At 36.1% G+C, this 24411-nt stretch overlaps 1 protein-coding gene across 5 annotated transcripts; it reads left to right on the top strand.

The window, feature by feature from the left end:
- The first annotated feature begins 948 nt into the window (after nucleotides 1-948).
- On the top strand, nucleotides 949-20421 carry LOC117214696 (sodium- and chloride-dependent glycine transporter 1-like). Of its 5 annotated transcripts, none has more exons than XM_033460930.1 (12): nucleotides 961-1651; nucleotides 4391-4673; nucleotides 7791-7847; nucleotides 10768-11020; nucleotides 12416-12574; nucleotides 13021-13228; nucleotides 13402-13573; nucleotides 13845-14201; nucleotides 15117-15326; nucleotides 16234-16575; nucleotides 17553-17787; nucleotides 19154-20421. In XM_033460930.1, the coding sequence occupies exons 3-12, from the start codon at nucleotides 7830-7832 to the stop codon at nucleotides 19315-19317; spliced, it is 2118 nt and encodes a 705-aa protein (XP_033316821.1). In that variant the 5' UTR covers nucleotides 961-1651; nucleotides 4391-4673; nucleotides 7791-7829; the 3' UTR covers nucleotides 19318-20421. The 5 variants fall into 5 exon arrangements, with proteins under 5 accessions (XP_033316819.1, XP_033316821.1, XP_033316820.1 ...); XM_033460929.1 differs by having other exon boundaries at nucleotides 10765-11020; XM_033460928.1 differs by lacking the exon at nucleotides 7791-7847 and having other exon boundaries at nucleotides 949-1651; nucleotides 19154-19317.
- The last annotated feature ends 3990 nt before the right edge of the window (nucleotides 20422-24411 follow it).

The raw sequence follows: 24411 nt of genomic DNA, 5'->3' as shown, positions 1-24411 counted from the left end.
GTGTACTCGACAAGTTTTCAAATTCTATTTTCTTGGAAACGAGACCTCAAACGAAGAGGCGTTCGTTTCCTCTATTCACCTTATTTTCCCACTTTTTCCATGCACAGTGAAACACTTTGCATTAAACTATGCTCGATACCTTGCGATCGAAAGAACACAACGTCAAGAAGTCTAAAATAAGAACAGAAACCTTACACTGGTGCACTTATATTAAAAATTACCGATGGTTAGTAAACATATATTGAAAAAGATTCTATGTGAAAACAAGTATTAACAGGTTGATTGTCAGGATGGTCACCGTTAATCTGACGGGTTTTTCTAATTTTAGGATGATTAAAATAGAACGAATATCGTATCGTCTGGAAGCTCTTAAATATTGTAAATACTACTAGATAACACGTTAAGTAAATGATACGTTTCTCGACGATCAATAGATAACCTTTATCGTAATACGATGTTTTATAATAATTGGATATTGTCCCGTAGACGAAATATAAACGAAAAGGTACGCATAAATCTCACCTGGCAATCAACGTATTGAAATACGAAGCGATGGGGAGGAGAATTTCAAGAAATCCCTATTACGAAAACGATGTGCTGCAGCACCGAGCAATTACTAACCCCGAGCTCGACGACGAGGTCTGGAGGAAACGAGAAATACACGAGTCCCTCTTACCTAAATCAAAAGAGCAAACACCGCTAATTACATCATCAGGAACGAGACCGTCAGCGTGCATGTGTACCGTGGCGAACGAGTTACCTATATGATGGAACGAACGGAGGCGAAAAAATGTAAAAGAAAAGTAGGAAGGAATGGGGGAAAGAAAAAAGAGCACAAAGAGACAGTGGCGACGCAAGGTCGAGTAGCATTCCGAAAGTTAAAGAGTTTCGCTGTAAACGATAGCTACGTAGTGGAAGGTGGGCACCTCGGAGGTGGAGAGTAGGTGGTGAAGTGGCCGAGGAGAGAGAGTGCAAGGTTTAGGGTAGGACGCAGCTCGCAGGAGCAGTAATATCGATCGATCCGTCGAGTTCGAGGCTCGACAGGGTCGACTGGGGGTGCTGCAAGTAGAAAAGCTCTCCCATAAGCAGGCAAGCTGGCTGGCTGGCTGGCTGCCCGGGCACGGACTGTTTCCACTGTCTGTCTGTCCGTCCGTCTCGTCTCGTCTCGTCTCATTTCGTCTCGTCTGGTCTCGCCGCGTCTAGTCTCGTCTATCTTTGCCTCTTCGCTCTTCTTCTCGTCTTGTTCTCGTTCATTGCATACAGAGACACATACAACATACATGATTTTGGTGTCGATCTCGGTATCATCGTTTTGATACACCATGTAACGTTATAATGTACTCGGTGTGACGTGGAATAACAAGAAAGAACGCACGATAGGTTCGCAAAGAGGTTCGGTTTGTCGAATCGTTTTGCTTGATTGTGTGTTATCTCGTGTCGTGCCGTGGACGTACGCGCGGTACGGTTCATCGCTGTGACCTTGAGAAGCAGTGACAGTGCGTGTCTCTGACCTTGGCACAGGGTTCGCCAAGTTCTCCGATGGCAGCGCGAGCACCGCTGCCAGCCGCGACGACAGCTGATCGACCACCGGCCAAGTGGAATCCCAGTGGAGGATGTGCACCGACTGGATTGCGTCACCGAGCATAATCAGGTGCGTGCGATTGAACGCGCCCGTTTCGAGGGCTGATTCTCGTCCGGGACGAAACGCCACTCGGTGAACGACATTCGTCCCGCGGTTACGTAACGGTTACGGGTCGACTCTCGCCGGTTAAAACACTGTCGGAAATTTCGTTTTGTGATTCGAGAAAGATCATCTCGTTGCGTGGAAATTTTTCCCGTTCGTTAGTGTGTTCGTTTGAATCGAAAATGGATCGTCCAGAGGTGAATTGGCGAGATTTTCAACTACCTGTTCATTTGGAACAGTGCCATGATTTCACGCGTTTCGTATAAATTCGGTTTCAGTTGCGATCCAGATCGCGTTGATATGCGATTACTCGAAAGCTTCGCGTACAGTTCGGTGCAGGCTCCACTGACACAGATTTCGTAAAGGTAGAATCCACTATCGAGTTTACGTAAGACCGTGAGCAAAGGTACGTGTATAGCGTACTGGGTGAACTGCCACCATGGCCAGCCGGGTGACATTTAAGCGTGACTGTAGTGACGTCGTGTATTAAACGCGCTCGAGTTACTTTTTACCTCAACGATTGGGGACACATGAACCTTTCGTTAAATCTTTGGTAAATCAACAATTTTTTGAAAATTATCAAGTCGTTTCTTGCAACTTGTTTCTTCGGGTCGATCCTCTTTCCCATTTACATTAAATGGATTGACAAATAATTGTCATTTACGAATATTAATTCTACACTTAAAATACATAAAATTCGTAAAAATTTGTATTAATGTATACTAAGTGTACACTGTGAAACAGTATTTATCATTATCAGACAACGTTAAAATACTAGAGTAATTTTATTTTATAATCTAGACAATATTTTATCAATTTCAAATTAAATATATGATATTTCAAGCAAATTGCAAGTTAATAATCACGCTTAAATCCGCAAACTCGCAACGAAACGCGATAAAAATGATATATTTAATTTCTATAACGATTATGAAAATGTTCTATTGCCATCTTCGACGAGGAACGAACGAAGAGGCAAAATTTTGCGCAGCGAGAGCGCACTTGAGTCGCACCCCTTCGCAAACGAACAGGTTAAAGACGAAAGTTTGCCACGGACAAGGTCAACAGCTAACGGTTAACATTAACCATATCCCGCATTCTCATGGAATATCGTAGCCATGATCTAGTTTCTTGATATCATCTCCTCGTAACATTCTATTTCATTTCAGAGTCTATTCTCGCTAGTTTCAAGATCGAGCCTCGATCTTTATCTGAACCCTCGATTAATCCTAATTGCATCGCGTAAATTATAAACATCCATGCAAACGTGCAAGCGATCCATACCGCGTTTTCACTTCTTTGTAGGGTGTCTGCGCCGCGAACGTGTTATTCGATGAAAACTACCCTAGCGGAATGTTCCCAGGTGCCGCGAGGGACGCGCACGCGTTATTTTCCGGAGAAAATTGCATCTTGTTGTAGCGACTTGTAGCGCCTCTTTAAAACGATATCGTAAAATAGATTATGGAAACAGAGCTGTTAGGGTAATCGATGCATGGCTGTACATATTTAAAGATTGATGGGATTATTTGGAATGAATTTAAGATAACGAAAGCTGATCAACAATTCGAGGATACAATTGGAGGCTATTATAATTTAAAACAGTTAATAACAGTTAGTATAAATTGTGTATTTTGTCATGAAATAATTAATTGATTTAAATAACCGAATAATTTGTGAATGGATTTGAAACGTCAATGAACAACTTGAGGGTTGAGACACGTTTCTGTTACACGAATAATATGGCACTATAAATGTAGAACAATCGATATGTGGTAATATAAATCGTGTATCGTATTACGAAATAATTAATTCGTTTAAATAATCAAATAATTTAAGGGGATGATTGAAACATCTAAAACAAAGCAATCACCCTGTGGTTTTAATACGAAGTAGCATCTTTAACGGAGATTTCATTTGAATGGAATATCATTTTTCGAATAGTAATTCTTTAATCATTTCAATCGTACTCTAATTATTTCAATTACGATATTCGATGAATTATTAATCAACTTGCATTCAACAGCGTTTCAATCGTATTTTCATAAATGTCGATATCGCGGATCTTCTGCCGCTCGAAACGAAAGTCTGTCAATGTTACGAAGCGCATTACATTATTTCACATATAATTACACTACATCATTCGATAAAATATTCGACAATTCCTATTAAGATGAATAATCACACGGTTTACTCGAAGGTTGCATAGCCGTTCGGGAAGAATATTCCGCCGTGTTATTTATCCTGGTGTAAAGGATATTTCCACTAGATTGTATCGTTGGTCGAGTTCCGCAATTAACGACGAGAAAAGGAAATGATGGAAATAGTGAGTGGGATAGAAATACGGCGTGACCCGATCTGTCAGCTACAAGAAGTAGCTACGTTACTGCCTGGCCATGTATCTGGTGTGAACTTGATAACAGCAATTAGGACGCGAGTAATTACTGTTTAGCGATGTTGATTTTTTCGACTTGCTTTTTTCTATCATTCACCACCGACCGTTTCGCTTGATACGAACTTTTCGCTTGAACTCAGTCGAAAGATCAGAAAGATCGTAAATGTTTGTTTAAAACAGCAAAAATGATGTTAACGAGCAATATGGAAATTGTTTGAAGCGAAATATAATTTTTTCAAGCGTGCAATTCCAACTAGATAGCAATGTATTGTGACACTGGATCGTTTAATGTATGTGTTTGTGTGTTGTTTTAGGAGATAAACAGAAAGAAGTTTCTGAAGAATGAACATCGAGGGAAGAAATTGGTGTAGAAAAATCGATGAAACGGAAGATATATAGAGGTTTACCGCTTGGACGAAGCTATACATTAACAATGGACACTAGTGAATCAAGAACAGATGCGCCAGTACGAGTTCTCAGACGTTTGCAGAGCATGAAGAGGAGAAGATTCGTCTGACTTCGTAGACGCGTTCGGTGCCAGTTTAGAGAATGGAGGAGTCCTCACCAAGGATTCGTTCCTATCTGGAATGCTGGGACGTAAGTATTATAAATTTCTCGTACAATTCTTTGTAATTTAAATAATCACGCTATGCATAACGGTATACCAAATCAACTAAATCTGTTCGACTAGTTCAATGAAAATAAGAATTTACTTAATATGTTATGAATCGTATCATTTTCTTTGATTCTTCCACGTATATTTCTGTAATTTGAACATAGAAATTAAGATTGAATTAGACATAACTATACACCAAAACAATTAAATCCAATTATTCAGAATTTAGATTAATTGAAACTTAGATGAAAATTAGATTTTATTTAATATTTTATCAATCATATCGATTATTTCTCCCTCGCCGTTTTTATTTCTCTTCTTTTTCTTCTTTTTTATTATACTAAAACGTATATTACTGAAATACTTCAACATGGCAGACGGAAAATTAAACGAAAATTAAACGACGATTAAGATCTCGAAACAAAGGAGAAAGAAAGCGGCGGCTCACAGCTACCCAGGAGAATGCAGTTGTCGGGACTTTTTCCTCGATTTAGACTCGAATTTTGAAAATTACTCGCACACACTAAGAAAGCACGAAGCATTCTCGTCCGTACGATCGTTCAAGATGCAAGTCGTTCTTTGTGCCAACCCCCAGTCAACTCTCGCTACGCGACATTTATACAACCTCGCGGACACCATTGTTTCTTGGTCCCTCGTTATTTTCGCTTTAAAATTACATCGTTTTACAGACGCCTCGAAGACCATTGAATTTCCTCTCCATTTGTTTCATTTTCAGGATCCATCCGTTTCGTCCTCGTTACAACACCATTAAATTTACACTCTCTTTTTCGTGGTAATAGAAGGTTTGCCTTTAATCATTCGTTTTGTACACTGTTTTCTTTTCTTTTTAATAGAAAAAGGCATTGTTGCATAGTAAATGCAATGACACAAGTCTCTTTTGAAATGATCATTTCAATATTTCATAATACCACTTACAATTTTTGTGATTTTATCATTTTATTCCTTTTCCAAAAATTTGTCCTTCTAATCCTTTTACTTCGGAGAGATGAAAAATAAGTTACTAGCCTTAATTTTGCTTTTTCAATTTTTCTTACAATAATTTTTATCGATTCCTGCTTTCATCTCCTCTACATTGAAGTTTTAAAATCTTATTCAATTTTCATTTAATTACCAAATTTTCTATTACTGGCAGCTTTTGTACTGTCCCTTAAATTTTTCCAGTAATGTTTCCTATTTCCTTTGCCAGCACGAGTCATATCGACCTCTGTAAAAATAGTTTCGCATTAAAATCGAATCAATACACGTCGAATGGAATTCTTGCGAAACTAGTTCGATTGTAACACACGTACCACAATAACAGCGAAATATCCAGGAAAGTTGGTAAGGAAGATATTCGATTCGACCCATCGAAGCGGAAAAACGCGAGGAATTCGGTCGCAACATCCAGCTCCTGTCGTTGCTTGACATTTCGCCGCACCGTCGAAGATTTAGGATTTTCATTCGACTATCGAGCGACGAGTATCGGTCTGATGTTCTTGAGGAAGAACACAGCTCGAGGGAAAATCGATGGCCAGAGCTGAACAGCTCTCCGAGCGGAGAGCTGGGATCCATCTCGAAAATGAAATTTCCTTGAATGAGTTTCTCGGCTTTTAATCGATTCGCGAAAACTTAATGTTCTTGAGCGTCAAGGCAAACGTTTTAATGAATCGTCCGCGAGAATTTGTAAAACACTAAAGTCGGCAAAGACCTTAATGCGAACGTCGATTACGCAGCCAGACAAACAAACGTTCGTCCGATGAAAATCTTTCCACGAAAACGGTCATTTTATCGAATTAATTGTTTCCTCCTCTTCGTAATAACTTGCAGGTAAAGGGGGTTAATTAACGATAAGACAGAGTCGAATACAGATTTCTTAGATCTTCTTTCTCTTTACGTTCGAACTGATTAAAGTCTGTTTGAACTGACATAGCGGATGGTTAGTCATTTTCTTTGCCAATCTCTTCTCGTTTCTTCGCGTTTCTTTTATTCTTCTTTCCTTTAGCTATCTAATAGTAAAGGAGATTTGCTCGTTTAGCTTTTGTTAAAAATCGGAGGTAGAAAGTATTATGGAAGTTTTTGGAGATTTTTACGACGTTTTACACCGGTACATGATTCACTGAGAGACAGAGATTCGAGCAAGTCGTCAAATATAATAGTATGTATTTTGTATTTCAAATATCACCGTATGTAACTTATTTATTTTCTATAGAGACTTGATATATATCTATAGACACTATCTGACACTAGTGCAGCAAATATTGGGAATTGTTCGTCATTTTATCATACCGTCAAGAGATTAATCCTACTGTTCTCAGTAATTTGTAAATATTCTAATTTACATTACAATTTATTATATAATTTATTGACACCGGGGTAGAGAAAAATGGAACCATCGGAAAATGAAAAGCATTGAGCTAACATCATTTGATAACGGTAATATCGGAAAACGATAACTAATACACAAAGAGGGTAGCAAAATTATTTGAAAAAGAAAAGATTATTTACTTGTGGAAGATCTTTCTTTTATATATTGCATCCTTCTTTTCTAAAGATACCAAGCACCGATAATGTGAAATATCGATACGACAATAGTTAATTAAAGTTGTTAACAACTTTGATTAGTGTAAACACGAGACTCACGATAATTAAGCACTAAATGGTAAATACGTTAAGTAGTAAAAATTAAAGCCTAGTAATTAGAGGTAACGATAGAAACGAGCATTTGTGAGAAATATTGAACAAACATAAAAGAAAACTATATACATTTTTCAGGCACCTTATCGTTTTATAATTTTGTTTGTTTACGAGAGAAAACATTATAATTGAATCAGAAATTATTGCAAATTGATCGAATTGTACGACTATGAAAAATTACTAGTGAAGTGTGATAGTGTAATGAGTTGACATAGATAAGAGAATGTAAATAATGTAGTATATCGCGTATCCTTGTATTAATTGAACTAAATGTTTCAATAAAAAGACACGGCGTCAAAGATATCCATTGAAATCAATGTTTAAGGAAAAATATATACAGTTAGCTTATATAAACGAATGAGATGTAAAAAATGTTTTACTAATTCATTAAATGATGTACACAGAGACGTAGGAAAGAGAAAATGTTCAAGAGATCCTGTTAAATGGAATTTAAAGGCAAGGTACGCAATCCCAAATAATTAAGAGCACAAACATTGATTGGTGCATTAGCAATACATAGAAGCATTTGCTTTCGATGGCTTTCGATGTTTTTTCGACTAATAAAACAAACCTCATCTTTTCGACCGACTAACAATAAAAAGATAAAACGAAATACAAATATCGTCGAGATATAAAAAATTATACATATGTAATTATTCGGATGTAAATACCTGATCAAATTTCAATATCATATGGCATTTAATATCAGCGCTACGATTTCATGATTTATTACCACCTGCTAACTGTTTCAAGACATTTCGAACGTTTATTGCAATTTTACTGGAACGCGGGTCACCTCCGTCTTAAATGCGCATCACTTTCCGCGAAATCAATTCCAAGCATGCTCTTACTTGGAAGAAGGTCAGCTGCTAATATCAAATAGACTTTTATTCGTCATTTTTATAATTTCTCCGCCTTCGTTATTTCCAAATTACCGGAGTACGAATTCTGTTTCATCGATAAATTTTCGTAGAAATAATTTTCGAAGAACGTTCGATACTCTATAATTTTATCAATTACAATAAGTTAGAAAACGATGTAGGTTACTATTATCGAGGTTAAAAAATAATTTACAACAAGATTGATTAGTGAATTTCTTGCAAGAGAGATATTCTTTTAATTATGGCTTCCAATTATTTATTACGATTTTCAAAAGTCTCGGTACAATTTCTAAGCGAAATCTCAATTAAGGTACTCGTATAAACTGCGTATATTTATGCATTCATAGTAATATTTTCAATACAATTTATGATAAGTTTAGAGGGGCAAGAAATGTATAGAAAGTATATATATAGACATAATATGCAAAAAGTAAAATACTTGTGATATTTAATTAAATCGCATTTAAGTTCTATTTCTGTAGCTATGTCCATGATGAATATGAATTTGCATAAACATCTGCAGTCTGCTATCACGCCCTTCCTCGATGGCTAGAAGATATTAATATCATGGAAAGTTCACGCTTTCACGCAGTGCACGCGTACTTTATCACGCCACATAGTTGAACACAAAATGCCATTAATGAAAAATTTATACGTTTGCTATCGTTCAAAATATCTTGACGAAATTTTGACGAATTAATCCTTATATCATGGACCTTGAATCATATTAATATAAATCCTATCAAATGACCGAGTGTCTTGATATTCGTTTACAAAATACAAGATATTTACCACCTTTACATTTTATTCGATATTTTACATTTTTCCAATTACTTTAAATTCCATTGACAAATTTTAGTAATCTCGATGTCACGTTACTTACAAAAATATTAGAAACAAATGGTTTAATAAATACAGGCAATATTACACTTAACAAATTAGGAAGAGGAAAGAAATGCATGCGAGTATGACAGAAATATTGAATATCTTGATATCTTCATTTTTTTCTACATTTTTACTGTAAATTCTGTGGAGAAATATTTACAAGATGGTTCTAGTAATTGTAATAATGTTACAAATAAATAGCTTATAGTAAACGAGAAGAGAATATTTAGTATATTTGGTAAATCGAGAGAAGGGGACAAATGCATGCGAAAGGAATTGGTGTTTCCAAGAATGAGACAATTTAAATATAACAGTACGAAACGGCGCGGCGTGGAGAACGTAAATCATCAGCCATAAATCATCCACGTTGCACTTGACACGCGTGTCCTACAAAGCTACACCCAGCTGTTATCTGTATGTAATGTTCAAGATGTCGTGAAAATTAGACGATACACGACAGATCGAAACGTCGAAGCAATTTGTTAGCGTTGATTTCCCAATGGTCGTTACTATTCGCGTTATCTTTCTTTGTAAGTAGAGAAACCTCGTAGAATTTCTGTGATTTGGTTCTTTCGACTATTCGTTTACGTAACATCGTTTGCATACGTCGATCCATCGACCATTGGGGAACTATCGATACCAAGGAAAATGGCGAAAATTTCGCGACCTTTCGCCTTGACACGGTGCAGCGGTTCTCAACGAAGGCGCTGGTATTTCAAAGAAATCTCCAGGGTAATATTCCTTGTGATCGATAAGTAAGAGGGCGAAGTTAAAGCGGGTAATATAATTAAGACGCTAGGATGGAGATAGGAATGTTCGAACAGGATTTTCAAAGTTAATACGAGTTAAAGGAAAATACGCGGAATTCGCCTGGTTCTAGGAGGTCTGACCTGATTCGACGGTTAACGATATTACAATTTCTTTTACGCCATGAACGAAGTTAAGTACTTGCTATTTAGCGTGTCGCGGCTCGTTATTTTCTCTTATTCTTCGTGACTTTTTAAGTACATTTTAAATCAAGGATTATTTGATTTATTATCTGATAAAACGTGTACGGTATTGCCTGATGCCATTATGAAATGTGTATTATGGAAATCACTCGTTACAGAATATGTTCATAGACGTATCGTAACATTTTATCTTACAAGATTCGTTACTGTATCCAAATATGAGTAAGTATAAGAAACAGATATCGCAGTCATGCAAATTTTTTAATTTACTTCGTCCTGCTCTTGGAATCAAAACGTTTCCCTCCACGAGTAAACATAGTAATTTACTTTCCTACGCGAAATGCTAGAATTCCCTGATACGTTAATATTACAATGGTAAATTTAAAATTTCCCCATGATTCTAGACAAGATCGTGGAATTGTTTGACGTTGAAAGATCTGCTGTTCTGATATTCGAACGTTAAACTTCAAATTTCATTGGAAATTCAACTCGAGAGTTGAGAACCGCTGACCATAACCTTCACGAACATTTATGAATTCGACTCCGTATCTTTCATCGACGAATTATCGAACTTCTGATGAGCACAAAGAACCATTTCTATCGCATAAAAGAGTAAAAGGAGACAGAATGGGAATAAAAGAATTCGAATGTATCCTTTGTAGCAGAACGAAGACAAGTACTCGGTGGCGAACAGCCAGGCACCATTGCAGGCTGGCGAAGAGGAACACCCAGAACGCGGTACATGGACAGGGAAATTCGACTTCCTGTTGTCTCTTCTGGGCTACAGCGTCGGCCTTGGCAATGTCTGGCGATTTCCGTATCTGTGCTACTCGAACGGAGGGGGTGCTTTCTTAATACCGTTTACGATAATGCTCATTATCGCCGGGCTTCCTCTCATGTTCATGGAGCTTTCCTTAGGTAAGTAAAGTAATCCCTTTTATCTATACGCGAAGCGTTTAATTGTTACATTGTTACAATGTACAAGTATTTCATTATATTGACACTGTGGAATCTTGATGTTATATTGGATAATCAAGTGATTTCGTTTTCGTGTAAGAGAATATCATTTATTTAATGTAATGTAAATAAGTAACTAACAATCACTAGAGTATCAGGATAAAACATATTGCGAAGGATGTTCGGTATATTGCAAAGGGATATAAACTACGCGCTGCTAAACCGTGGTATTACATAATCTATGAAATGACATGAAAACGAACAGCTGTTGTTTCCGTTTTCAAATCCGATCGAGTATAATCTCTCTGTAAAATTATCGAAATTGAAAAATAAATATGTTCTTCGTGTTTCGTGTTCGGACGACCAGCGGATATTACAGTCTCGCGATGGTTAATCAAAAGAATCGAGTAGTTCTATTTTAAATCTGCCTGTTCTGTAGTGGCCAGTTCAAAATTCTTAGAAAACAGTCGCACCTATCTTGGAATACTTGGAACGCGAAGCTACCACAGTACGCCACCAAATAACTATCGATTAATTCTATATCGGTGAAATCCGCGTTGAAACTTTCCAAGAGTAGCGATCAGCTGTTCCCTTACGTCAGAAAAATGAGAAAGAAGGAAAGGAAATAACATAAATCGAATGAGAAATATTAATATTTATTAAATATTACGAGTTGGATCGGCAACATCGAGCACATCGAAACTACATCATTACGATGACGAAGCATAAAAGACGTGACACTTTAACGTTAGATCTATCGCAGAGTAAATAGTATCAGACTTTTTATTTTTCCTATCAAAAGCATGCAGCTATTTTTTTTTTATCTCACCTAAAACATTGCGAGATATCTTATCCATAAATTCGCAGAAGACTCGAATATATCACAAAATACACGGAATGGTTTTTTTCATAGAAAACAACGTTCAATTATAAATACGAAAAAAAAATAGACATCTCGCGAGATCTTTCGCTTATAACATTCGCATGAACGAAATTACGTCGCAAGATATCTCGTCCGTAAAGACAGAGGCGAAACCACACGGAAATAGACATACAGCTACGCGATAAGAATGCAAACCTCATTCTTATGGTCATCTTATGCTCAAGGTCAACCAATGTCCACGCTTGTTGATTTACCGAAATAGAACGATCAATGAACGATTGTTCTTCGTTACCAGGCTTACGTAACGTTATTTTTAGGCGAACCAGTGAACCGTTCGTGATATCGACCCCTGTTTTGCGATTCGATATTCCGTGTAAATTGCAGGTGCACAGCTAGGCCTGGCACAAATGGCTTATCGATCCATTTCTTCAGCTGTTTTTTTCCTTTCTCTTTTGCAATATTCTCTCCCACAGGGCAGTACGCGAGCCTTGGCCCAGTGGCAGCATACAAACGCTTCTGCCCCTTACTCCGCGGCTTGGGGTATGGAATGGTGTTGGTCAGCTCGGTGGTGATGCTCTACTACAATTTGATCATCGCCTGGACCCTTTATTACATCTTCGTTTCCGTGGCCGGTGAGATTTAACTATAGTATTATCCGTAATGTTACATATCTTTTGCTTTCTTTCTCTCTTTTTTTTTTTAAGGATAAAAGGATTTTTGTGTCTGATAAGTTTTATGAACGAGAGAACACAGTATCACGGTGCGTGAATTATCGATTCGTCCGAGTGTAGGTTACTGCGTTTCAAGTGCCAACGGGTATCTAGGTTTCGCGGTATTCCTTGTGAATTTTTCTTCTTTCTTTCGTTCTTGGGCAAATAGATAGATGTATGACGAGGCAGCATGAAGAGAGATGAATAATAAATAATGAAACCATTGAAATATGTCGTCGTTAATCTGTCTATCTATTTAGCGACGATCGCAATAAAAAATAATTCATTGCATGCCTCTTAGACCAAGGAAACATTATCGAAACATCAGTGTTTAATATCGATAAAGAAATATTAATTGGTTTGTGCAGGAGCTGGTAAACTGCCATGGAGCAAGTGCGAACCACCATGGAGCACCGAAGACTGCTTCATGCCAGAAGCTGCCGAGGCGTGTATGTCTCAAAACATGAGCTACTTCAAAACAAGATGTTTAAATTCCACTCAGATGGCCTCCATGGGCCTGACTATAGAGAACATCACTAGTGCCATTAGAAGACCACCTGCTGAGGAATATTTCAAGTAAGGAGAGTACACTCGCAAGTATTGCTATTAAATCTAATAAAAGAAGAATTATGCTTTGCATCGTGTAATTGACTCAGTAGTGATAAAAGCGAAATAATTCAGAAAATAAAGTTATTGGTTGCGAATTAAACTACTTTTCTAATATATCATTTCAATCATGCGTTACACAGCAATCACGTGTTGGGGATGAGTAGCGGCATCGAGGAGACAGGTTCAATTCGACCCTCGATGGCAGTGAATCTCCTGTTGGCTTGGATTATCGTCTTCCTCTGTCTGAGCAAAGGTGTTCAAAGCTCGGGAAAGGTTGTATATTTCACTGCTCTCTTCCCATACGTCGTTCTGGTAAGCGTAATTTTCATCGACGCTTCTTTAGAATTTTTATTTTCTTCTGCAATTCTATAATCCGACTTACTTTCCATACTTGTTAATACTTTCAATAATTGTTAATAACTTTTTTTCAATTCCTACTAATACGCGTTTTATCATATCGAGTGATTTCCCCCACACCCCTTTTTTCACTCTCTAAGTCAGTCTCACGCAGAATTTGCTATTTTTCGACGATTCTAACCCACGGGGAGAGCTGTAAACGAAGAACTCTGTTTTCTGTTCGTAGATCACTCTTTTCATTCGAGGGATTTTACTTCCCGGCGCCGACGAGGGCATTCTCTTTTATCTAACGCCCGATTGGAAAAGGCTAATGTCCGCGAAAGTGTGGGGCGACGCCGCTGTGCAGATTTTCTTCGCTTTGAGCCCTGCTTGGGGTGGTTTGATAACGCTCAGCTCCTACAACAAATTCACCAACAATTGTTACAAGGATTCGTTGATCGTCGCCGTCAGCAATATCGGCACGTCCTTCTTCGCTGGTTTTGTCATCTTTTCTGTGATCGGATTCTTGGCTCACGAGCTTGACGTTCCTGTCGCGTCTGTCGTCGATCAGGGTGCTGGACTGGCTTTCATTGTCTATCCTGAGGTATGTGAATATAGAATTATTATTAGCATAAAACGTTCTTCCTTTTGTAAACTTATTTTAGATCAGGCTCAAGTTCTTTTTTGTGAAATTATGTTTGATGAATATTTTTTAAAGATTTATCACGTATTTGATCATGTCTTTAGATTGTATCTTGGTTTCATTTATTTTTCTTTACTCTTCACGCGCTTCAAAATATTTTGATTAACATTTCGGTAGAGTTGTTAAAATGATACGTGTAATTATAATTACTAGATTGCAGTTTATACATTTAAGGGAAATTTAAGCGTGCAGAAATGTATGATGTAGTGCGCTAAAATATATATAATATTTGTTATAATATTTGTAGATCTTTATTTAGGTGCTATTTTTCTTTGGTTGTGTCTAGAAACATACGAATTTACATGAACATTCGTAGTCTAATAATTATTGTACAATCAATGTTTATTACGTATTAGTAGTATTTATACAATTCATTTCTACAGATTCGATAAAAGAAGTAAAAGACGATAGACCGAAGTAAATTTTAGAAATCGACCTTATAGGGAGAACTGAAAGACTTTAGGATTACAGATCAGGTTACAGGCTTCTTTATTTTCATACAAAACGAAAGTATCTACGTCTGAAACAGCATTTTGTTATTTTACTTTTCACTTTACTGGTACATTTTATGCTGCAGTGTACTAGCTACAGATTTCTGTATTTATGGACGTTTTAAATGTTCTTTTTCTAAAATTTAGTATTTAATACCTTTAATATTAAATGTTACACTATCTAAAAATATATATCAGACAAAAACATTTGTATAAACACTATGCATTAATCATTAAAAGATATATTTTATATATTCATTATATATATAAAGTATGCTGTGTTAATTATATATTTTTGTTATTAAAAAAACATATCATACAATAGGTAGTAGCTCGTTTACCAGTTGCACCACTTTGGTCGCTGCTCTTCTTCGTGATGCTGCTCACTTTGGGTCTCGACTCTCAATTCGCACTGATGGAAACTGTTACCACAGCGATCCTTGATGCCTTTCCAGCATTGAGAAATTACAAATTATGGGTTGTCCTGGCAGCAGCTGTATTCGGTTACGCCGGTGGTATCATCTTCACTACCAATGTAAGTTTATATTGTACATAGGAGAAACCGCGAATATTTATTTTCTACAACTGATACCAAAAAGGATAATTAAATAATTTCAGACGTAGGAAAAAGAATTCGTAAACGTTACTAATAACTATAATAAAAATTTGTATTCATCGAACTTTAATCATTTTTCATTTATAGGATTGAAAAATACCAAGTAATACACGACTAAATTCAAAATACGTGATCATTATAAAAAGCTTCATATTAGTTATAGAAATTTATTATATCAATGAAGATAATATTAGGAACCTACGAATATATATGTATTTTAATTATTATATCTAATTCACATATCTAGGTAATTTCATATTACATTAATATTCTGTAATTAATAATCTGTAATGCATAATCTTGTCACTTGACAACATAATTATATCTACTAATATATAATAAGTACGCGATACTTATCAGATAGAGCTTTCGAGTGTATTTATGTGTATCTTAAATTATTGCCGTAAGCTAACAGATAGACTGCCCGTCCATTTATAAAACTATATTACTTTTTACATTATCGTCTTATTGTCTTTACAATCTGAATATTTTAGTGTTATTCGTAGCTGTTATCTCCTTTTATATGTATATCTGTTACCCATACTCTGAAGTATCTTAGAAATATTTAGAGTACGATAAATAAAATAATTATCGTTTTTCACAATATTTAATCTGCTTATATGTTCCATGTACGTTATAATTTCTTTTCCCAAGTGAAAAGTTACAAAAAAATGAGATAGAGTTTAAAAATTATTTTTCTACGAATTTATGACATATAAATTGAAAATTTCAAAGCATTTTACTATATTTATAAAAATAATTCATTCGAGGGTTAGTTTCAGAAGATTGCTCGTAATTGAAATGTCACATTTCGCTGCACTTCCAGGCTGGTATGTACTGGTTGCAATTGATGGACAAATACGCAGCGAATTGGTCGGTGTTATTGATCGCCATAGGCGAATGTATCTTGGTCGCTTGGATCTACGGTGCGGATCGATTTCTCGACGACGTGCAGCAGATGATCGGACCTCGTAGTCGTCCCTGGAGATTTTTCTGGACGTGGATGTGGAAAGTGATTACACCAGCTACGCTCTTCTTCATCCTATTTTTTAATTGGGTCGAATACGAACCGCTTACATACGGTGGCTACGTTTATCCAAAATGGGCGGACGTTGTTGGATGGGTTGTCGGTATAATACCAGTATTGGTCATCGTTGGCGTGGCTCTCGTAAGTAAAATTAAATCGTTCGACGTTGTTCGCGGTGAAATACGAGTGTCGTCGTTTACAGAGTAATTTAGGAACACGATAACATTTAAAGTATTTGGTCTCTTGAAGTCGGAGGAATTGAATGAGAGTTTCAGGATCGGTGCATACAATAGAATGTGGATTATTGGAATATTGATTATTGGCACGCCGATTATAAGAGTCCTTGATTGCATAGGCAGAAGTTCTTTCAGTTCTCGAGTGTTTTGTCATGTATAATTGTAACACAGAAACAGTTATATTAATATAACAAAGTACTTAGGTGCACTAGTTAGCATATCGGTCGATAGCTTTTTCCTCTTTTCGTGACAATTGGCAGTTTAGAGTTAGAGTTTTTGTGCGTAGTTACTATATGATTTTATTTAAGTTATAATAAAGCGAATTAATAATAGCTGCATTGAATGACAATACACTGACAGTAATGATTTGGAGATCGTATCTCCCTAGATCCATTATCCTTCACGCTGTTTTTACGATCATTTACCTTTACATTCATTTCTCCTTACAAGCATTCTCCTTCTATCTAAATAAATATCGAAAATGCTTTGACACTTCCGAAAAAGTATGTAAGTGCAGTATTTTTGAAAGTAAAATATCAATATCTCGATTGATTTAAAACGCACGATAATTTGAAGAAAACCGTCAATGTTTCCTTTCATTTTCTAAAAATCCTTCCATTCCAATCTCGTGACAAGTTTTTATTTATAGCAAAAGCCGGCTGATCAATAAAGTGTTAATATTTCTATCAACCATGCGCATAGTAAATGACGCTTCAGAATTAAGAAAAAGAAAGGACTCTTGTTTCTCGTAATAATTACAATACGTATAGCTCGGTATCCTTGGTATCCTAATAGTTTTATCAACAATTTCATTAATATTATCAAAATGTTGCCAGATATAAACAGATTGAAATACATTCATTAATACGTTATTCATTACAGAATCAACTGAGGGATCGGCGTCGTCGTCCTGCCTACGACGAGGACGACGATGATGACGACGATCTCGACAACAGGCTGTCGTGGCAAAGACCAGGAAAAGGGAAAACGAAGAAAAGCAACGGGAAGAATGTTTGGTGGCGCGCGAAGATGCTTTTACAACCGACTTCTGATTGGGGTCCTGCGGCCAGAAACCCTTCTACCCCATCGAGAACGCTCACTCATACACCGTCGCCAGGTAATCAAGGACTTGATTAAGCTCCAGTCGTGTGCAAGTAAACATCATCCGACAGGACGTGTATTACGTTATTAAACACGGCACGGTGTGGAGCGGCGTGGTGGATGCATGGTCGTACGAGGCGCAATTTTCATCAGTTTCGGTTCTAATTGCATTTAACTCGGCTGGTAGCAGATAATAATTAATTTAGATATAATAAGCAATGATAGACACTCGATGACATTATACCCGAGCGAAGGTTAACGCTGTACACGCACAGGGAAACGGTGTTTTTCTTATATTAAACAAGATTATCTCGGATTTGTGTAGAGGTCTCCGCTTACATCATGTGCTGACGGTAATCGATAATGAGATACGTCTGGACCGAGTATTTACTTATACATTTATTTACGCGATTGTCGGATATGCAGGGTGCTGCAGAAAATATGTGCCTCGTACTTTAAAACTATAATACGTCAGTCGTATAGTTGTCGACCAAATTATGATAGAATGAAACGCTAGCAACACACGATTGTTTTATTTGTAAAGCACAAATGTGACGAGTAATCTGTCAACTATGATAAAACTAAATATGCAAAATACATATACAAAATGTCAATAGTTTATACAGTATTAAATCGGTTGATGGAATTTTAAGTAACAAGTGGCAATTTTATCAGTGAAGGATTATAACGATCGATTTAGATATATTTAGGATAATTGCTAATTATTAATCACCCAATGGTACTTCATTAATTCGTAATTATATTTCGCGGAAGGAATTCTTTTCATGACTAACATTTTCGGAAAATTTTTCTGCGAATATTCATCAAATAATTTTTTTTATTACGAAGAATGTAATGATATAATCAAATTCTCCTAATATAATTATCATCGTATAATAGAGAAATTATTGCTCTTGTGATAAGCAAATCCTAACTATAACGTATACTTCTTGCATATAAACCAACGTTAATTAGTAGCTTCATATCATGATGTTAATGGAAGCGAAACAACAGAAATTGCGTACAATGTGTAGAATAACGTCATGTATATTTAGAGAAGTCCAAACAGAATTTCAAGTAAAACTTTGCACATGTACATACACGAACTAATATTAGCAAATATTTATCGTGTTGTATCATATAGAATGTCCGACGTTTAACGACTCCGTACTTCACCAAACGCTAAGAGAAATGCATTTCTACACGCACAAATTACAAAATTAAAACGATATAAAAAATCTTTAGCTTTAAAATCATCTACGAAGATACAGACATTTGTTGAAATAGCAAAAATTTGGGAAACGTTGATAAAATAAAATCAGACATTTTATATGTTACAACCTACTAGATTTACTAGGTTTCATGAAATAATTTTAACGTAGGCCCACCAGCAGGATACAATTCCGTGAGAGACACCATAGTCCTGGTAAACGGTCAGCCAATGATACAACCCTCGGGCACATCTGGCACCACTCAGAAGCTTCCTGGACCGTCGATCCTGAAGAATTCTAGTAAAACCGATTTGATCACATCCCAGCAAGTCTGACACGATGTTCATTTTATCTGTAAAGACGAGTCTGCCCAGAAATCTATTGCCAAAGATACAACAGGCCAATAACAGGTAGTTGCATATCGCAGATAGGATCGATGATCGATCGGGTGGCGGTCAAACGAAGAATGGTATTGAACGTTCCAATAGAAGAGAGATATTCCTATGGATTTATTTTTTTAAAGAGGAATAGTCGGTGTATTTTTTCATATACTCGAACCCCACAATCCTATTAAATTATATCGTTCATTCAAATAGAATCTACGATTAATTATATGACAATTAAAGTATTTTTGTAATTTATTAAATTATTTTAAAATTCTTAATTTTCATTTTCATTCTCGTTTGCTTTACCAGAGAAGATGTTTGATATTCTGCTTTCTTTTTACAAGTTTCACAGTTCCAACGTAGACTCGTAAGAATATTTAACCATTATCGTCGTTTAACATTAAATGGCCACTATTTCGTTGTAAAATAGTATGTGAAAACTTGTAATCGGTATAGCGAATCGCATGAAATGTAGGAAAGAAAAGGACTAAAAAAAATTTATCGATCGCGACTAGATAGAAGACTGTCGATGTGACGAAGGTGCTGCGTGAAGAAACTGTGACACGACTCCAGCACGCGCGCTGCGATGTAAAACCGTTAGGAAAAATTACGCTACTCCACTGCTTTCGATTGTACATACATAAGGACACGAAGAATACAAAGAAAATGATAAAAAAAAAATCTCACACACGGACGGTAAAATATCAAGAGGATAACGAGAGGAATAATGGAATTAAATAATTGTAACGTATTCTAGCGAGGAAAGTTACGTATTTATCGCTACCTACGCTGAAGCGTCATTATACAAATTATTAAGATATAGCAATGACACTTCACCTTTTTCAGGTGGAAATCACTGAACGATTCAATTGCTCCCGTGTAAGGTATCTTATCTAAGATAATGTTCACTTGCACAGCGGATCAATTTAGGCGTTCCGTGCGATTAGGCATGTTCGATTTAGCCGTCAAAATCAAGAGGAGTTCGCGGTTAATTCCTCCTCGTCGCAATTCATATCTATGTAATCTCGTATCACCCGCCATAAACAAACAAAACACACAAAAAAAAAGAAAAAAAAGAAAAAAGAGAGAAGAAAATACAGGCTAAATTTCTATTAATCCACTGGACAATTTTGTCGCAGAATATTTGTTGTTATCCGACACGTTCAGTCGCCACCATCTGGTTTTTTGTAAAGCACCATTTCTAGTTACGCGAGCGTTCGGTATTTTTTCGATGTTGACTCGCGAAATGTTTCATACCTAAGTACCAGCTACGCTGTACCGTTTATCGAGAGAATAAGTGTGATCGTTCAAGAGCGCAAATTTCGAGGAATTGGAAAGTCGAGGAGATTTAAAAAGGGAAGGAAGCGAATCTAATTGTAAGTGCTGAGAAAGCGGAAAAATGACGCGGTCTTAGACAGTATTATCTTGCTGAAGCGAGGATGATTAGCGCTATCCTTCTTCCTGCGTTCACCTGTCGATGTCCTCCAAAAACGAGAGATCGCAACAATCGTTAGTTGATGGGGTATAGAATATTTTTGTTAAAGACGCGATTGTTGCACTATTTTAGTCGTTTTAATCCTTTCAGCGTTGCCACCATCGTAGCAATGGAATTTAAAGTGAGATTGAAAATCTCTGGGAATTTTAATTACGTAAGAGAATTACGTACTAAGCGTACGATAGCGTAAGTGATTCAGATATCTATTTATGCTTTTGGTTTACTTCTTTCGATATCTCCAACGACTGATAAACATGACATTTTATCGAAGCTGAACACTCTTATTTCCATTTTCACAGACTGAAAATAGAGAAGAATAATTCATAACTATGATGATCTATTTTATTGACTTTTTTTAAATTAGAAATTATCGTTACCGATAGCGATGATAGTAAGATTGAAGCTTTTACAAAGAGTCAATAAATATCGTGGTTCAATGCTTAAAGGATTAAATTGTTGAGCGTCAAAGATATATAATGTTCAGCGATAGAAGAGAATTATTTGTCGTTATAATAATGTACGCAATATGATCGGAAGTGGGAGGTCGAATTTAAACGGACGAAGTACGACAATTACTTACAAAGGTTTCGATGATACGATGCGAATTATACCGCTCTGCATATTTCGACGTGGATAGTAAAGTTAATGGTCGACGTTTACCCTTCGATGTAGTCTCTGAACAGGGTAAGCAGGTGTCGATAAACAATTAACTACGCTACTTGAGATATTGTAATGATAGGATCACGTACTACAAAAAGATTTATGGCTGGATAATTTGTTGAGCAATAAATATGGATAATTTCTTGTGCAATTAATATTGAAATACTAAAAGAAAAGAGTAAATAAAAGTAACATGTAACATTTACAAGTTTTTTAAAATTTATATTAGCTTCCATATCTTGAAAATTTATTGAATTATAATTATTTGTTATATCGACGTGGCTACCGTTACTTTTTATATTCAATTCATTATTTGTTTCATTACTTTTAACATTCAGAAATTAATTTCTGCAAATATTAATTATTTCGCAATTTCTAGCTAATAATATCGTTAGACAGGGAATCGCGTTTTCTTCGATTCTATCTTAAAATTTGTCACATGTAGCATAAGCAGGTCGACTATTTGCTTGGCTTGTATATTAAAAGCTTATATTTTTCGATCGTTGTACGCAGAAGTTATTTCGGTTAAGAGACTCAGGGAGAAGCAGCTGCTTCGATAGTTTAATTCTGTAGTCTATAAACTGAGCTTAGAAACATAGGGGAGTTCCTTTTATTTTTTGCTATTAATATAGATAGGTAGTAGCCATATTTGTAAAGGGGATAACACAAGCCATTAAGTCACTTTTATTTCTCTTTACACAAGACAAGATGAAAAATATATACCAAAATAGGTACGAACTTCTCATTAAAAAATTTATCGATGCTTTCGTTTTAAATAATTTTGGTTGGCAGAAAATAAGAAGGCTTAATTGAGAAAATCATTATATTAGTAATAAATAATGTACGTTTAGAGCTTTTTGTAATCCTATTAGTTTCTTTCTTTACAAATCATTTCGTCGAGTTTTGCATTAATTTTCTTTTACATATTTACATACATACTTATTATAGAAACTTAATAAGTATATTATTATTAATTGTATAGAAATTAAATATGCACATATTAAGCTCCTTCTCCAAAATTACAAAAGAAGAAAACAGAAATTAAAAGGTCGTGATCCCTTACGTACGATATTTTCGGCCAACGAATACTTCGCCCGCTTAAACTTGCAATTCGATCGCGTCCACAATTGGAGGACGACGAACACTTGATCTGTCCTTGTTACACCTAAAAAGACAAAGAAAAGAACTCTATTTTCTTGTAGATCGACTGTCGAGTGTTTCCGCGTGTATAACGCCTCCAATTCCCGTTATCAATTATAATATCTATTTTCCAGCTGCGTAAACTTTTCAGGGTTTCACCTAGTCTATTAGACTAATAGCTGTTCTGCGTGCTTCTGAGAATCGAACGCTTGTTCCGTAGAGTGTAGAAGAGGAAGAAAAAGAAGAAAATGAAGAGGAAGAAGAAACCGTGTATTGTATATATATATATGTATATGTATATATAATATAATATATTCGTATATATACATATATATATCATATATATTTATTTTTGTGTGAACCATAGACAGTGAGATGATGGAAGGGTGTTTAGAACGAAGAGGGAAGAAGGAGGAAAGAGGAGAGGGTTGTGTCGTTTCACGGTTCAGCGAGAAAAGCGTTTCGGATCAATTCCTAAAAATAGGAATTATAAAATAAACGTTTAAGTCAGTGATGTCTCGCAAGTACACCGGACACGCGCGTACATATGCAGTCAATAAACGTGAGAAATCGTGATTCTTTATTTTTTATGTGACCCCGTTTGTAAAGTGTTGTTAGCTGTATCATATGTATAACATTTATCGGTATACTTTACGTATATATGTATATACATATACACATATACATATACACACGTTACAGGATATACATATATAGTATATTATACACATTATTGTATATTAAATATTTACATTATATTTATAGGCGCTTGTACACTGGTGTACGCGTCGCATAGTTTATTATATTACGTGTACAAAAGACAAGTATAAGAAAATAATAAAAAAATACACGACACGATTCATCGTTTGATATACCGCAAGAAAGAGGGAGGTTCTGAGCGAGCAAACGTCACGAAACAATTTAACTAGACATTAAAGCCGAGAAAAATAGAAAAAAATCTCGCTGCGTTCAAATTACGAAAAGGCAGACATACAAAATGTGTTAACTCATATCCGTGCGCGTGAGAATCTGTGTGGTGCGATTCTTTTTTTTTTTCGCTGCGTTTCGTTGAGTGAGTGAACACGACGAAAAAAAGTGTGGAAAGTGTGTGTAAGTGTACTTTTCTAGAGTAACAAGGGCCTAACTCCACTTTTTGTCCTCTTAACGGTCCACGTGTTCGCGTTCATTGGTAACGTACACAATTTTTATTATCACAAATTGATTGGTCTCGTCGAAGTATTTTTCGTTTGTGCATAAAATGAGCGTAGCTAAAATTAGAGTGTCGTTTTAAAATCCTTTGACTTGTTGTTTACGTTAAATTCAACGAACAGGAAAAAATACAAGTTGCCGCGAAACTTTGCCTCTTAAAAGTCTTTTTTTTTACACGGTGGTTCGTGGTTACAGGAATTTTCAGCAAACCGTTTTCATTAGAATAAGTTTCACGAGCTTTACGTAAACATGAAATTTGCAAACGATGAAAATTTCGAAGCCTCCTGCTACTATACGACTCGTTCGTAAGAAATCGCAGTTCTCGTTATATCTGCGATCGATATGGTTTGTAAGTAATGAAAGTGGACGTTAAGAGTAAATATTCGTCCTTTGCCATTAATCCTTTGCTCAAAGGGATGAACAAGTGGAGGAGGATTCTCACTATTGGCGTACAAGATGAATCCTCGGTGACCTAATTAACATTTTAGAATCTAGTCGTTGTTAATACTCAGAGCTTCACAGAAAATAGGCAAAAAAGT

The sequence above is a fragment of the Bombus bifarius genome, unplaced genomic scaffold, assembly GCF_011952205.1.
Source record: "Bombus bifarius isolate JDL3187 unplaced genomic scaffold, Bbif_JDL3187 scf7180000009243, whole genome shotgun sequence".
Taxonomy (NCBI): Eukaryota; Metazoa; Arthropoda; class Insecta; order Hymenoptera; family Apidae; genus Bombus; species Bombus bifarius.
Note: the sequence above shows the minus strand (reverse complement) of the source record. Positions and strands in the feature narration are given on the sequence as shown.

Excerpts from the sequence above, each read along its gene's own strand:
- LOC117214696 (XM_033460927.1), top strand. The coding sequence starts at position 4,626 with ATGGAGGAGTCCTCACCAAGGATTCGTTCCTATCTGGAATGCTGGGAC. Across the intron at positions 4,674-10,764 it reads CCTATCTGGAATGCTGGGAC|CAGAACGAAGACAAGTACTC; the intron begins GTAAGTATTATA and ends TATCCTTTGTAG. Across the intron at positions 12,575-13,020 it reads CATCTTCGTTTCCGTGGCCG|GAGCTGGTAAACTGCCATGG; the intron begins GTGAGATTTAAC and ends TGGTTTGTGCAG.